We start from the raw sequence: 17753 nt of genomic DNA, 5'->3' as shown, positions 1-17753 counted from the left end.
GCTAAAATCTTTAACCCAAATGAATATTTTTGTGTCTGTTGAAACCTATGATTCTACACTCATTTCCTGAACCTAATTCTTTCTCTTTCTCGGACCTTAAAATAGCTTCAATAGCATTTATTAAACACCTACAATGTGTCAGGCATTGTGGTATGTGTATACAAAGAAAGGCAATTCTTGCTCTCAAGCAGCTCAAGTATGTACAAACAAGCTACATATAGGATAAATAGAACTTAATTAATCAAGGGAGATTAATAGGATTAAAAAGAGTTGGGAAAGAGTTTTTGTAGAAGTTAGAATCTTATGTAGAGTTGGATTTGCATTCAATTACTGGATAGAAATCTTCAAGCTTGCTGCCATGTCTTCTGAAATGAACTTATCACTTACTTCATCAGGTATATAAGTACAAAAGTATACATGTGAATTTTCCATAGAATAAGGATCATAGAATTTTAAATTTAGAGTTGAAAGGGACTTCAGACAACTAGTCCAACCTATCCTTGGATTTTATAGATGAATAAAGTGAAACCTAAAATAACTAACACTTCTAACTCACCTAAGTATTCTAGTAGCAAGGCTTGGATTTGAATCCACTGATATCAAATTCTAAACGCAGAAAGGGATGACTGGCTTCTTTATTCCCAAGATAAGATCTAAAATCATTGTAATAAGTATGCATGTATGTAACAAATATATATGTAAGGTCATTATAATAAATATGTATGACAAATCCTCAGGTATACTCTCGGCTCAATGGATCCAAAACTTCTCTTTTTTGTCTCTCCTAACTAACTAGCCACTACAGGAACATAACACTACTATACTCATCTTACCATAAATGTTGAAGCTAAGTGTCTTAAAGAAGGGATTGGATACCTCAATTAAAATTGAGTATTGAATTTACTAATTAGTAAATTCATCTGAATTTCTTACCTGAAATTAATAGGGCAGAAGCTACTCATTTTTCCTCAGGGCAAACACTCTGAGAACCAAAAAAAAAATAGGACTTATCCATTGCCAATCTCCTCAGCTCACTATTATTAGTGCATTGGCACTAAACTGGGGCTGATTTTGCACTATAGCTATCTATCAGAACTACAGGATCTGAAGGAATGACTAAGATGATGTGTTTCAGGGTTTGCCTGTTTTATCCTGTCTTTGTCTTTCACAGCAGCTTGCTATTGTGGGTCCCAGAACTAAATGGATGTTCAAAGCTGGTAGTCCTTGATCGATCAATAAATCAATCAATTAACAAGTATTTATTAAATATTTATTGTATTCTGTACTAGAAATACAAAAAAAGCAGAACTTGTATTCTATTGGGAGAGAAGATAAGTATACAAATAGGCAAGTACATGATATATTCAGATGGAAGGCAACCGAAGAATAGAAGTCTCCAACACCTTGACAAGAGGGGCTTTGTAGTTCTGGAGTGGCTGACAGAGAGAGACTCTCAAACAAAATCTAGTTCACTGATTCTTCTGTGGCAGAGTGAACTTAAACTTCTTCTTGGCTTGAGATTAGGATGAATAAATGAATAAATAATTGAGTCAGCCCTCTTCCTGTATAGGAAGAGAAAATCCCCTTGTCCCATTACCATGAGAGTTACTTTGTAAAATGTCAGGAAGAACAATATTAGCAGCATGGACATCCCTGTGTTATTTTATACCTTTAAAGCAGTCTTTAAAGAAGAATGTCTATTGGGAAGTGACAGTACTCTGAATTATTAATCCTATGAGGAAAATAATTATATCATACTCTAACTGGGCTAGAGGATGTCACCTGGTCTTGGCAGCTGTTGCCTCAGGCATTCCTGTAGTAATATAAATTGAAGAAAAATCACCAAGCTCAATTTCCCCTTGGTTAAGCATAATGTCCCAAATCATGAACCCTGAAAGGTAAGAGTATAATTTTACCTATTCTTCTCCATATGCTGGCTTAGAAAAAAACAGTAGGTATATTTCAGAAAAAGAATTGTGAACTGAAATAATCCTTTCCAAAAATTGGGAGAAGAGGGGTATGAGGGATTCGAAACTGAAGAATTGCAATCAACTGGGGGAGAAGATGGGAATTTAGGAAACTTCTAGAGGGATGCCAAGTATGGTTTAAAGATAATAGCATGTCTCCATGCTTCAAGAGGCCCAGGGAAGAGGTAAGAACACAATAGAGTCCTAGATCTTTTGGGAGAGATGATGATAACTTTAATTTCTAGGATGTGATCTGAAGACTACCACATATCCCCTTTGTCCAAGAGACTGAGAAGACCGAGATCTTATGATAAAAAGGGCATGAATACACTACAAGAAGAAACTACACCAACTTCAAAATTCTGACTTAATTGTATCTAATAAAAATAAACAATAGTTTTCCTAACCATCTCAGCCCAGAGTGGCTCGATTCTGCTCAGTGTCACTCTCTCAGCACTTGCTTACAGCACCTTGCACTTTTAGTTATCATAGCACAAAGGGATGTGTCTATCCATCCACCTGTGGTGAGTGGATGTGTATATGTTCCCTTTCCATTATTAGATAATAAGCAAGTTTGGCGAAACATACCAGATCACCTTTTCATCTCTGTCTTCTCCAAATACACTAGCATAGCTCCTTGCACAGTGAAGGCAGCCAAAAAATTCCTGTTGGTTATTAAGCATTTTGCTAATCAAAAGGACAATTAAAAAGCATCAATTCCTCATATTTGCTCTAACTTTATTATTCTGTGGGATTAAAATATAGTCATTAAATGAACTCTCCCTCAGAAATGATCCTTCCCAATTGAGACACAGAATTCTATTATAAAATCTTGTGTTCCAATCCCACCCCTCCCTTCCCTCCCATCTCCTGCTCTAAATGGCAAGTAATCCAATATATATTAAATATGTGTAATTCATATATATATATATACGTATATATATATATATATTTCCACAAATATCATGCTGCACAAGAAAAATCAGATCAAAAAGGGAAAAAATGAGAAAGAAAATGCAAAGCAAAATGCAGCAAACAACAACAAAAAATGAAAATACTGTGTTGTGATCCACACTCAGTCTCAGAATTGACCATCGTATCTTATTGCTGTTGCTGTGTATAATGTTCTGGTTCTGCTCATTTGACTTAATATCAGTTCATATAAGTCTCTTCAGGACTTTCTGAAATCATTCTGCTGATTATTTATTATAGAATAATAATATTCCATAACATTCATAAACCATAACATCCAGTCTCCAACTGATGGGCATCCACTCAGTTTCCAGTTCCTTACCACTACAAAAAGAACTGCTACAAACAGTTTTGCACATGTGGGCTCCTTTCATTTCTTTATGATCTATATACAGATATAAGCCTAGTATACACTACTGGATCAAAGGGTATACACATTTTGATAGCCCTTTGCACATAGTTTCAAATTACTCTTCAGAATGGCTGGATCAGTTCACAATTCTACCAACAATGTATTAGTATCCCAGTTTTTCCAGATCCCCTGGGATCATTCGTCATTATCTTTTCTGTCATCTTAGCTAATCTGAGAAATATGTAGTAATAACTCAGAGTTGTCTTAATTTTCCTTCCTCTGACTTAGAGAATTTAGTGACTTAGAGCATTTTTTTCATATGACTATAAATTGTTTTAAGTTTTTCATCTGAAAATTGTCTGTTCACATCCTTTGACCATTTATCAATTGAAGAATAGCTTGAATTCTTATAAATTTGATACTTTCACATATTTCAAACAACTTTCCTCCATTTGCTTTGCCTCCTCATTATTATGACCTTCACATCATTTTGAAGGCCGGATTCCTCTAAAGAAGTCATCTTTGATTAGGTAGACTTGGAAGTGAACTCACATTTTTCACAGCAAAATGAACCTACTTCATACTATTCTTGCCCACTAAGCCTTTTTCACTTCAGAAACTCAATCATTATTTATATCACTATTATTTCCTAGGCAACTGGCAATATTATCTTTATATTTTTCAAAGGACCTAGCAAGCTCCAGGTTTCCAAGTGGCTCATAAAAGATTCCTCTGTGATGATGATAGTTCCTCTAAGTAATCCCTAGTCCTAAATCATGTAACCTGGGAACTGTTTTCCTGTGTTCCCTTAATTGCCTGGCATATTCATTTGAGAACTTTGATAACTTTTCCTAGAGTGCCAAGGGTTGCTGCAATTTTTGGAATCAGGGCAAGAATTATTGCGTTTTTCATTATTTTATTTATTCAAAGAAAACTGAACACTCTTGTTATGCTGGCACCATTTATACTTGTTAGGTTCAAAGTAAAAATTTTTTCAGAAACTTAAATATGTTGGGAAATGCATAAAAGCAAGAAACAAGCTCTCACCTGTTAACCAGCAATGAGACTATTGATGTCTTTGAATATTATCATGGCACAGCCCATTGAGACTTGAGATATTCAAAAGAAATAGAAGAACATCTGTGTGATTCTGAATAGTTAAGCCATGGGCAATTGATACCTCTTGTGCTTGTTTCTCCCCAGTAACGGAGTTCCTGGCCATCCACTATTCTGCACTCAGATAAACAGAAAATAAGAGTAAGTAGACACAATCCAGACTTCTTGAAAATCTATGATTTTAAGGCTACAAGGAGATTTCTTGGGAAATAATCAAATATTTCTTTCTGTTAAAATTTTGAAAAATAAAAAATAAATACAGAGTGTATACCCTTTTTATATTCAGGTGACAGAAATTTAGGAGCTGAGGAGATATGAGTGTTAAATTTAAAGTGTGAGCATTTACACTTCAGAAATTGGCAAATGCCAAATAAAATTAAATTTATTATTTTGCTCTTTGTCTAAACATAAGATGATGATGGAGAAACATCAATAATGTAGTTTAAACTTAATCACTATCATTCGTACAATTTTTTCAGTTAATTGTTAAACATTTCCAGCATACTACTATAAGCACTATATATAATACTATTAAGAGTCAATGAAATATAATGGAAAGAATGCTAGACTTGGCATGGTAAAACCTCATCTTGGGGCCAAGTTCTGCCACTGACTCTTCCTGCAACCTAGGACTATTGTTATAGTGAGAAGTAGCCTCTGGTTTTGGGGAAAGGAGTCTAATGATTCATGTAACAGTGTGTATCCATTGTAGATACATTCCTGGCTTGAAGAGTCCCATTCATTAATCTTGGAGGAATTAGTTGAAATCAGCATGAGGTAGCCTATTGCTTTAACATCAAACATTCCCTCTTCCTGCCATGGTCTGAAGATCATAAAACCTTATGTCATTCTTTGACATAATCCTTCCCTTAGCCATTCTGCTTTGGAAGTGGCCACATAAAGGCCTATTGCTTTCAGCATCAAGCAGTTGGTCTAATTCTTCTATAAGAATTTTTGAGTCCCTGAACCACTGCAGACTGGGATAGTAAGTCATTTCATCATCCAGAAACTCAGTTTTATCATGTGTAAAATGGAAGAAGAATAACCCGGTCTGGCTAAATCATAGTGCATTGAAATGAGCAATATGAGAAAAGGCTGGAAAGATAGAATAACATCAGACTGTTCAGAACTGTGGATGCCAAATTTGAAGTTAACTGAGTTGCCAGTAGGGCACTAAAGTTATTAAGCATTTTAATTTAATGCCAGTAGGGCATTAAAGTTATTAAGCAGATGAGTAACATAGTCAAATTTATACATGAAAAGGTTAGTCTTATAGAAATATGAAAAATATATATTTAATCAAGAAAAATGAAGTTAGGAAGATCTATTACAAGCTACTATAGTCATCTATGCAAGTCAAAAGGGATGCCTTAATAAGGAATAGAAAAAAAGAAACTGATGCAAGTTAGAATCATTAGTTTTCAGTTTATGAGTTTTGTTATAAATTCAGTCATGTATTAACTTTTGTGATCTGATCGATTTGGGGTCTTATTTTTCTCCAAATGTGGGAGACCAGCAGAAGGTACTGACATTAGCACAAACAGTGAAATAAGAAAAAGCCTGAGTTGGGGAGAAAATAATGTTGAGTTCAAATTTGTGGTAGGACATCCAGGTAGAGATACCCAGCAGAAAGTTGGAGGTAGGAGTTTGCTGCTTGAGAGATGTCAGATATGGAGATATAGATGTTGGAATCATTTGCATGGATTTGACAGTTGAATCTATGGAAACAGATGAGAAAGTCTAGGGAAAGATTATAGAAAGAAAAGGAAGCTAAAAACAGAATTTTAGATATATCTACTTTCAGTGGTTGGAAAGAAGACAAAAAGTCAGTGAGTAACACAAAGGAAGCAATTATATAGGTAAGGCAAGAACTAGGAATATATGGCATCTTAGAAACCTAAGGAAAGAATATGCAGTTAGGGAAAATGTTAATAGCATAGACTATTATTAAATATTCATAGATTTTTGTTGAATGAATGAATGAATGTCATGACTCTTCTCTGAATCCTTCCAAAGCCCATCTTCTCAGATGTGTTCCTTAACTTATCTCACCAATAACTTAAAAGTTAGAAGGTAACTAAAAAAAGAATGCTCAGTATAAGAAATCTCTTTACTCACTTCCAGGTGATCAATGATGGACAGAAATAACTATACCCAGAGAAGGAACACTGGGAAGCGAATGTAAATTGTTAGCACTACTGTCTATCTACCCAGGTTACTTATACCTTCGGAAGCTAATAATTAATGTACAACAAGAAAAAGGTATTTACACACATATATTGTATCTAGGTTATATTGTAACACATGTAAAATGTATGGGATTACCTGTCATCTAGGGGAGGGAGTGGAGGGAGGGAGGGGATAATTTGGAAAAATGAATAAAAAAAAGAAAAAAAAAGAAAAAATTATCCTTGCATATGTTTTGAAAATAAAAAAAATTTCAATAAGAAATCTCTTTACAATACAGTTTGATGAAACTGTTCTATTGTTACTTCATAGGCTATGAGGCTTTTGGCAACACTGAAACTTTGACCCAGCATCCTCTGCCATCATCCTGGGAAGCCATCCCTATGGAGATATAACCTGATAATTGCTCCTACAAGTTCTATAGTCACAGCTACCAAAGATTCAGAAAGAAAAGGTCTTGCTATTTAGATTAGAAATTGATAAAATTACATCAACAGCAGTAACACTGAAGGAAAGGCATTTGCCACTTCATTCTGAGGGCCATGCAAGACCACTGAATTTGCCAACAAAACCTGCCACTTATGTCATCTCCCCCATTAGAATGTGAACTCTGAGAGTAGAGCACACCTTACTATTTTATTTGTATTCCAAGCACTCAGTATAGGACTTTGCAAATAATTTTGCACTATTTTTTCCATCCATTTATCTCATTGGCTAATCTCTTGGCTACTATAACAGGATCATATCTTCCTCTTTGTCTTATACCCTCCCAAACATGAGCCATAAACCTGAGCACAAAAGTAAACATTAATAAATGCTTATTAAGCAATCCCATTTGTGAATAAATGAAAGTATGAAAGGTATACAGCACAATTAGGGAAATACCCATCTATTTACAATAGGGCTAAGCAACACCTAAGAACAGAGGAAAAATTGGCTTTGCTTACCCGAAGTATATTCAGTCTTTGAAAACTCAAGGTGAGGGAGAGTTCAACACTCCTCTCAGAATCACAGTGTGAGCTGCAAATCCACCTCCTCTTAGTTATTAGTCAGCCCACATAAAGCTAATTTCCCATTTATCCTCAAAGAGTTAAGAAACTTATTTTTAGTAAAGGCTACATTGCCTTCATTTCCTCCCAAGAGTGGGGCTATGGTCTGCCTTCATCAGATCCAGATAATCTTGAGAATGACAACAATGTCCACCCAAACCATGGCCTCTTCAAGGACAGAGCCTAAGTTTCCCTTGTTCTGATTATACTGAAATTAGAACTATATCTCCCAATCAGAACTAAATGTCCCTGAAAATAGATTATGTAACTTCCCAGTTCTCCTGCATGATACCCTCCTCCTGAAACAGTTCTACCCCAGTGGGCTTACTCATTGATATTGCATTTTACACCCACTGCCACCAGAGGAGGACAAGCCTGGATCCATTAGCTTTCATCTCAAGTTCAAAAAACTTGGAAAAAAAACATATGACTAGCAGATTCTATTATTTGACATTATGCTCTTTTCTGGATGGATAGATCCTACCATTTCCCCTATACCCCAATTCAGGACCCTGGATCACTGCCCAGGTGCTAAGCAGTGGGATTTACAAGAGCTAACTCCGAAGTTAATAACCATTAAGGGCTTACCTCCAAAGTGAGCTTTCCGTCACGCTGCCCAGGTTGAAGTCATAGAGCTTGGTCAGAATCAGTATCACCTGCAGGGGGAGGGGAATGGGTAGGGGAAAGATATGGAAGAAGAGAAAGGCTTCCTTTAGATTGTGTAACAATATATAATGTATCTCTGATCCCTCTAGAGGAGGATTTAGCATTTATCCATTAAAGTTGAGGGTATTATAGGATCAAGCAGGAAAAAAAAGAAATCATTAATTTAATGCATCCCTGTAACTGCTTGCATTTATTTTAATCCCAATGATTCTTTGCATCTGAAATCAAACTCTAACAGGAATTAATCGGGCACTGTCAGTCTGTTTCTCCACATCTATACTTTTTCAATGTCAGGGACAAAGCTGGGCTAGCTTCCTTCTCCAAGCTGGATACCTGGGATAATAGGAAACAGTTCTCTGAGGTGCTTCTAACTAAAAAAGATGTAAAGGTACCCATCCCTAATCTCTCATTGACTGTAACAGGATTTGATGTTGGTAATGATAAACTGAGTATATCAAAGGTCTGTAATTCCTTCTCAACCTAAGCAGGTGGCAGAATGACTAGGAAAACACTAATCCAGAATTCCCTAGTTTTGTGGGTGTAGAAGCCCTCTTTTTTCCCCAGATTAATCAGGCTGTTGTCATGATCATATTATTATATATGTACTGCATATGTATATACATATTATGTGTGTATATAGACATTGTATATGCATTACATATTATATTAATATGCATAATATAATATGTATTAATACATATGTATTCCATAATATATATTGATTGTACATCAAACATACTAACCCTCTGTTCCTTAACTTATTCATTTCCCATGAACCTCCTGCATATACTTCAGTCATATACAAAGTTGATCATACCTATATCTTACCATGACCCACAAGTATAATACTTCTGTATTTTAAAATTCCAGAATCCCCTTTATCTAATATTACAACTCTCTTAAATCCATATATCCTTATTTCATCCATTGAGCCCTGCCAAACCTCAGCCTTGGATAACATCCATCCATCATTTTCCCTCTTGCTCTTATATACATGCTTTTGAACAAAAGTTATCTGTAAAATCTCTCAAATATACCCCCTTCTCTGATACTGCCCCCAAGCTGGTGCAGGTTCTCATCTCCTGGCACCTAGACATTTTTAATAGTCTGCTGGTGGTTCTGCTTGCCTCAAGTCTTTCCCTACTCCAATCCATCCTCTATTAAGCCAATTAAGTGGTTTTCCTAAAGCACACATCAGACCTCAGCACTTCCCTAATCAATAAACTCTAGTGGCTCCCTAATACCTCCAAGATCAAATATGAAATCTTCTCTTTGGTATTTAAAACTTTTCATAACTTAGCCCTTCCTAACCTAACAACTCCCCACCACACACTCTCCAATATCCTTGTTGTTCCACAAACAAGACATTCCATCTCTCAGCTCTAGGCATTTTCTATGGCTGTTCCCATGTCTAAAATGTTCTTCCTCTTCAACTGTGCCTATGGGCTTCCCTGGCTTCTCAAAAGTCCCAACTAAAATCTTATTTTCTGCAGTAAGCTTTTATCAACTCCTCTTAATTCTAATGCCTTTTTAAAAACATAATGTTCATTATTTCTTATTTATTCCATATATAGCTTTTCTCTGTGTGTATTTGTGTAGTTTCCCCCATTAGAATGTGAGGCTCTTCAAGGGGAGTAACTGTCTTTTGCCTCTTTTTGCACCCCCAACACTTAGCACAGTGCCTGACACATATTGGGTGTTTAATAAATATTGATTGATTGCCTGTTTACTACCATTCAGCATCACACTTCTGTCTTAAGATGTAACCAAGAGGCATAGATATCAACCATCTTAAATACATGGTGGAGAGATTTGGCACAATAGCTCCATGGGAAGATCTCTTACCCTTATAGGTTCCCCAAAACCATCTGCTTGCTGGGTTTTAGTCCTTGCTATATAAGTGTCTAGGCAGCAGCTTGGGTGCATCTGAATGCACAAGCCTCCAAGTACACGCACCTGAATCGATTTTAATCAAAACGCAGGTGCCTAATATACTTTATCCGTCTGCATGCGTGATAATCCAGTTACACATAATTGTGTTTATCTAAATTTAATGCACAACTCATTGCACTTTTCTCCGCTCCTTCTCCTGCCACAATTTAACTTCCTCCAGTTCATTTAAGTCTCACCCATTAAACTCTTTTTGAGATAATGAATTTTCAGCTCTGGATATGGGACTTTCCATTCTAGGTATCCATTTAAGATTAGAGAAGGATAATCAGACACTCTATTGAACATTTTTATGGCACTTAAATGACAACAAAACACTCCATGAGGAAATTTATTCCCCACATTCCCTGTCCAGTACCCCAGGGGGTCAGTTTGCATCAGCATCATTCCTCTTAACAGATGAAGCAAATTACATTTTGAGTAGTCTAAAGTTGAAAGGCTAGCATAATGTGGTCACCCAAGAATACCTATCACACTCCTCCCATCCTGTCTTTCAGAGCAACCAAGAAAGATGGGCAATAGACATCAATGTATATTGCATGATGCAATCAGCCTCTGGGATCCCAATTCTCTTTCCACTAGACCATTCTGTCTATCTCATGAGATTTGTTCCATGGTATATGTCTACTAGTAGTGTATTGCACTGAGCTGGGCACTGCAAATGAGAGCTGATCCTAAGCCCCATGCCAGGACTCAGAAATTCAATGAAGTGACATGGAAGCCAAGGGTGATATACATGGACATCTTCCCTCACATGCTAATATGCCCCCATCCCTAGAAGCAAAAGGGGTGTTTGGGGTGATGGAATATGTTGGACTTGTCATCATGAGACAAGGCTTCTTAATCCTGTTTCCAACATGCACTAGGGGACCATCCATAAGTATCATGATCTCTCTAAATGTTACTCTCTTCACCTATAAAATGGGAGTTGTAATAAAACTTCAATAAGTATTTATCTTCATAATATGTCCTACTATGTCCCAGACACTATGCTAAATACTGGGAAAACAAAATTCAATTCAATAAGCATTTATTGAATGTTTTTTATGTGACAGGTACTAAGCTACAGATACCCAAAAAGTCAAAAAAAAGAGCTTACAATTTTATGGGAGAAAGAACATGCCAACAAATATATACAAAGTAAGTTATATATAGGATAAATGAGAAGTAATTTAAAGAGCACTGCAAACTATGAGGGATTAGCGTAGGCTTCTTTAACAAAAGATAAGATTTTAGTTGGGATTTAAAGAAAGCCAGAAAGCTCAGTAATGGAAGAACAGGAGAGAAAACGTTCCAAACAGGGAAGACTACCAGTGAAAATACTCAGAACCAAGAGGATTGTTGTGAGAATAAAACAAGACCATTTGTGAATAAACATCAGCTTTCGTTTTGTAGCGCTATTACTATCCACTAACAGAGGAAAATAGAAGTTAGACTAATGAACATTTCCTTTGATACAAATATCTTGTATATTATTTAAGTGAACTATCTCATATTTCTGATGGGGAAACTGAGGTCCACAGAAGATGTCAGTGATTCAGTGTCACATTTCAAATTAGTAAAGCTGATACAAGGGGAGGGATCTTCTGATATCCTATTATGTTATTTTTCATTCACCAGGCTGCTTAAATACTAAAACTGCTTCTATAACCCTAAACCCATACCAAATCTTTCCATCTACGTGCAATTCTGATTCTTCAAATGTTGGCCATACTGTCAAGTGTTCTCGCCTTTAGAAACTGGATTGGGGCAGGGAAAATAGAGGAAAGGGAGAGAACAAATATAAGAGTAAAAAAATCCGTCTTTTCCCAAGAGAAAAAGCTCAAGGCAGCAAACTCAAGGGGCTTAGCATTCAACTTGCAGCCTCTCTTCCCCTGGAGTCTAAGAGAACAAGGAAATTAATATAGCTGTGAAGAGATGATAATGTAACCTTTAGGCATAAGACATGTTGTGCGCAGCAAACAACCAGAGGCAGAGGAGGGACAGCCCTTGCCAGCTAAGCCTTCACTTATTGAGTAGACAAGTTGAGCCTGTCAAAGGCCACCTGGGAGAAGGGGATTTCAAAGAGAAGGAGGAAGAAAGAAAAGCCAGCCAGCCTGAAATTAGTAGACCAGCCAGATGAGTCCCCTGAAAGGCTCTTATTGACAATGTATTAGAGAGCTAGAATCAGTGTGGCCCTCTCAGAAAACTCCCATGGATGCACCTGACAGGTGCTCAGAAATCCTGGGCTTGGGAAGAATCTAGGAACACAGCACAACTAGCCTTTCTTCTCTGATTTCATGCCTACACTCCCATCCCACTCTCCAAGGATGGCAACTGGGGAAGGAGAAAGAGAAAAGGGAGCTAGGCTGTGAAATAGGGAGGGGTGATAGGGAAGGCTGAAATGCCCCCCCCCCAAGGATTGTGAAGTCATACAAGTGTGACTCCCCTGACATCCTCAATAGTGCTTAACAAAAGGATTGTTGGATATTTTGTCCCAGAATGGTACATTTATCCAAGTCTGGTCATAATATATGAAAGTCAGCCCCCTACTTATGTTCTCCTTCAAACAACCTTTTATCTACATTAAAGGAAATCAATCATATAATAATCCCTAACACCCCACTTCTAGCTTCTTTCTCTCCCTCTGTACCTTTGCTCACCTGCTCCTTATTCCTAGAATGCTCCCTTTACCATCTCTCTATCACCCTCTCTACTTCCATTTCTTCCTTTTGAAATTTTATCAGTCCTTCATGGACCAGATCAAACGTCTCTTCATCTATGAAGGTTTCATTGATGCCGCCCTATCCCACTCCCATCCAGAAGTGATGCTCTCTGTTCTGTAATGGGTTATTGCATTTGTGTCCTTCATCAGTTTTCTTTGTATTATAGCTATTTGTATATTTGTCCTAGCTTCTCTTCTAGATTATAAACTCCTTGAAAGGAAGAATATTTTACCCAACATAGTATCTCCTAAAAGACCTAGCACAAGGAATTGTACTACTAAGTATATCATAACTGCTTATAATATGAATTAAATGTTAGCATTCAGATGATTTGCTTAATGTTTTCCCTTTCCTGGGAATATCTGTATTTCAAAATGAAGCAATACTTTAACTTAAAATACAGAATTTCCATTACCTGACGAAGTATTTATTGAATTCCTTAAACCAGGGATTCTTAAGTACTATATACATATCTTTAAAGGGTATAAGAAGTTTATCAAAGAAGTACAAAAAATATTTGGTGATCCTGGGCAAGTCACTTAATTTCAATTGTCTCAGCAAAATAATAATAATAATAATAATAATAATAAAATAAAGAAATATTTGGTAAATAATTTATATTTATTTTATGAATTGCATTATATATAATATATTATATTATACATATTAGCTATAGTAATTTTATTTTACACATAATATATTATATTATATAATATAATACATCATATTAACTATAGTAAAATTAGTCATTTTATTCAATATTCACATTATTTTCTTTCATATAGAGTAAAACTTACAGGTTTTAATCCTAAAACTCAAAAGGTATAGATATTTTTTTAAAAAGTTAGGAATCCCTGTCTTAAAGCATATGATAAGGCTTCTGTCTCCTTTGCCTATGTCTGCAAACAGAAATACATGCTTATCAATTCCTGCCCCTTCCATTAAAATTGGCCAAATACAAAAGATTTTAGTTCCTTTTAAGATCACCTTTCCTCAAAAGATTTATAAGACCTAATGCATTGCCAAAAACTCCCAAAAGGGATCCTCTGATACCTGAGCTACTTTGGATCTTTCCAAAATAAAAATACCAAAATAAAAATTAAGTCAAGGAAGACACCAAGCCAGGCCCAGAATGCTTATTTCCAGGAGGAAGACAAGGAAGACTAAGGAAACCATTATCCTATGAGAGGATGATAAACTTGTCAATTACAGGAGGACATAGGAGCCTTCAAGCACATTAGCAGAAGCATGACCTTTTGTTCCCATAAAATTTTACTATGGAGGAAAATTACTTTTGTTCATTAAGATTGCCTGAATATATTTAAGGTTTTAAAATGGTAGATTTCCCTTTTACCCAAGCAGCCATCTCCTCACCCTGCCAAGTACCTACACATGTCATGAACTGACACCCTGAAAAGGAAATCAGCTAAGGAGGGCTGGGAGTTATTGAGGTGATGCTTCAATGACACAAACCCAAATGGTTCCAATGAAAAAAAAAAGAAAGGGGAAGGTACATAAAGAGACTGATGTGGCTGCACAGGGAGCTCATCAATGAACAGAGATTTTAAATGAAGAGGTAGAATTGAGGTGAGGTAACTAAGGATGAATACCAATACAAGTAACTAAGGATAAATAATGTGGCAACTTAAAATAGGCAGAGAGCATTGTAGGAGCAGTGGATGAGGAATTAGACCTGGAACCACGAAGATGGGTTCAAATACTGCCTCAGACAATTACTCCTTTTTTCATCCCAGGCAAGTTGCTTTATATCTGTGTCTCAGCTTCCTCTTTTATAAACTTAAAGGGCTGAACTTGATGACCTGCATATTGCTTCTAACTCTGACTCTATGATCTTATGTGTCAAGAAATCTAAAACCCAGTGTGAACTGGGGCTTGTGATAAATGCTAGTAATGGCAAATAGGGCTTTTAGAGGAATCTTGGCTTGTGAATAAGACTTAAAAAACTGGTACATTTTAGGATGGTGGTCATTGTCAAGTTCAGAAACCTGGCCTTGGAGTCAGGAGGACATAAGTTCAAAGCTTATTAGATATGTGAACCTGAGTAACTCACTTAACCCTCTCTGCCTCTGTTTCCTCATCTGGAATATGAGTTGGAGAAGGAAATGGCAAATCATTCCAGTATATTTGCCAAGAAAAACCCCAAAAGAAGGCACAAAGAGCTGACATGACTGAAACAACTAAACAATCATAAAGTATATCTAAAGGCCAAAAGGAGAGATACCAAGGGACTGGAAAACGTAGGAGCAATCAAGTAACTAGGGATATTTAGCAAAATTAATAGAAGATTAGGGGGGAGGGAATATGATCATTGTGGTCAAGTCAGATATCCTGCTTTACCTCAAAAGGAAGAACTGGGACCGAAAAGGCAAAGTTACAGAGGTTTATTTAGGAATCAAAAATCATGGTCATTAGAGATAGCCTGACAAAGTAGAGGTGTCTTGGATATTAGTGAGTTCCCTAGCCCCAACAGTCTTTAAATTAAATGACTGCTTGTCTGGGATGTTTATAGATAGGACTCACATTTCAAATAAGGATAAGATTGGAGGGTCTCTGAGATCTCTATTAAATCTTTCTAGATAGCACATTGTATAGAGCACTGAACCTGGATTCAGGGAACAAATTCAAACTCAGCCACAGGCACTTTCTAGCTATATAATATCAGGCAAGATACTGTGTTTCTACTTCATGTAAAGCAGGGACAAAATTGCACCTATCTTCTAGGTTGTTGTGAAGATAAAATATTTGTAAAATTCTAGGCAAACCTTAAAGCATTACAAAGCTGCTACCTCGTATTGTATGACAATCTTGCAGCTCTCAGATTTTAAGAGATTTTTAGGAGGGGTGGGGTTGAAGAGTGAGGAACAAGAAGGGAAAGGAAGGAAGAGACAGACAATATTGATTGGAAGGAAAGAAGGAATTATGGTAGAAAGATCAATCAATGTACTTGGAGTTATGAAATTGTGGTTTTATTGTCGTGGGACATTGAATTCCTCAGTTTCTCCACCTGAAAAATGAAAGAACTAGATAATATATTAGCTTCATTCTAAATCTAATGTTCTATGTGCAACATACTTCAAGGTCTAAGTTGGCAACCACAGAAACCCCCATGATATTAATCCATTCTCTGAATTACTGAAAGTCTGAATGGCAAAATAAAATGGACTTGACAGGAGCCACAGAAGGCAGTAAGTATTAGGTGGCTGCCCTGGAATGGAAAGATGAGCAGAAAAAAAATCACAAATATGTTTTCATATAACCTGTGATCTCTTCCCAGGTGAGACTAAGTGAGTATCAGAACCAAAGAGAAATACTGGGCTTTTAAAGCCATATCATCTGGGGGGAGAGGTGCTCAAATTTGCTTCTCAATGTGTCACATCCAAATGAGTAACACCCTAACCCCACCATCCTGGCCCTCAAACAAAGAGGTACCATTTTTTCTCTCAACAAAAAGATTTATAGCTCAAGGGTTAACCAAGGTCCTTTGCAGCAGAGTTGTTAGTGATGAGTTCATTTTATGTACTGGAAATCTGCTATCTCCAGGAAATCACTGATTTCTACTTAAGTCATAGACTAGATTTGGCAAGATATGAGTCTAGCAAAAATTTCTCTGAAATACTGGGTGAACTTCATCTTAGTGAGGAGGCCCTGGGCTATCTATCCTCCCCTCTGCCTATTTGAATCCTATTCATCTTTCAAGACCCAACTCAAATCCCACCCCAATCAGGATCTTTTTTTAACCACCTCCATCTTAAAACTCAAGACTCTTCTCAATTTCCCAGATTATTAAGTGCCATTCAATTAGTACTTAGTACCTATGTTATCACATATAACAGAAAGAGGGCTGGGTTCGGAGTCAGGAAGACTGGAATTTAAAAACTACCTCTAACACTAAGTGGGCACCTATCTGCAGGCCCCCTCCAGCAACCCCCTGAGATTTATAGATTAAGTCATATCCAGATTAAAATGGGCATGGGGGAAGAGTAGAATACCCATAGGACAACTCTCCTCCACTGGCAAAATCATATACCTTTCATGTACTCTTCTTTATCCTATTTAATGATGCTTCCTCAAATAGATTTTAAGTTCGACCATATCTTTTCATTTTTTGTATAATGGGGGTTTGACACATGCATAATTAAGATGGAAGTGTTGAGATGAGAGATACTAGAGACATTCTGCATTTTCCTTCCACATGGTGGGAGGGAGGAAGCAGTTTAAAAGTAAAATTATTGCCATGTCTTTCTAAGGGTCATATGACAACTGTGTACTCAGTTGTGTGGGAGGAAAGGCTACTCCCCCTACTCCTGCTTTTTAGTCCCTGTTGTTCCAAGAATGAGACTTGGAATTTTAATTTGTTTAATTTGTCCTTTTTGATTCTAGGCACAGTGGAGTCATCTAATTAGGAACCCTTCTGTATACATGTGAAAGTTCCATTATGTTTGGATTTCTATTTACTTGTAATCCAAAATTCCTCATTTTATAGATTGATTATACAGTATTGAAAGGATTTGGTTCATTTCAATGTATTAAGTACAAACTATGTGCAAAGAACCTATGGGAGGGAATAATAAGATGAAAATAAAAATGGCCCCTGTCCACAAGGAGTTAAATTCTTGAAAGGTCATGTACTGTCACCCTGCAGGAATTCCTTCAGCAGCAATCTTGCTAGGAAGTCACAGATCATAAACCCAGAGCAGGACAAGACCTTAGAAATGGGTCCAAACACAGTCCTTATTTTACAGATAAGGAAATAGAAAGCAGCAAAGAG

General features: G+C 36.6%; 1 protein-coding gene across 1 annotated transcript in view; it reads right to left on the bottom strand.

Moving 5' to 3' along the window:
* The window catches only part of SORCS3 (sortilin related VPS10 domain containing receptor 3), a 694559-nt gene that overhangs the window by 500335 nt on the left and 176471 nt on the right, over positions 1-17753 (bottom strand). The window contains 1 exon segment of the mRNA XM_074284861.1: positions 8232-8299. Within this exon segment, the coding sequence (XP_074140962.1) occupies positions 8232-8299 (68 nt within the window).

Source organism: Sminthopsis crassicaudata, chromosome 2 (genome assembly GCF_048593235.1).
Source record: "Sminthopsis crassicaudata isolate SCR6 chromosome 2, ASM4859323v1, whole genome shotgun sequence".
Taxonomy (NCBI): Eukaryota; Metazoa; Chordata; class Mammalia; order Dasyuromorphia; family Dasyuridae; genus Sminthopsis; species Sminthopsis crassicaudata.
Note: the sequence above shows the minus strand (reverse complement) of the source record. Positions and strands in the feature narration are given on the sequence as shown.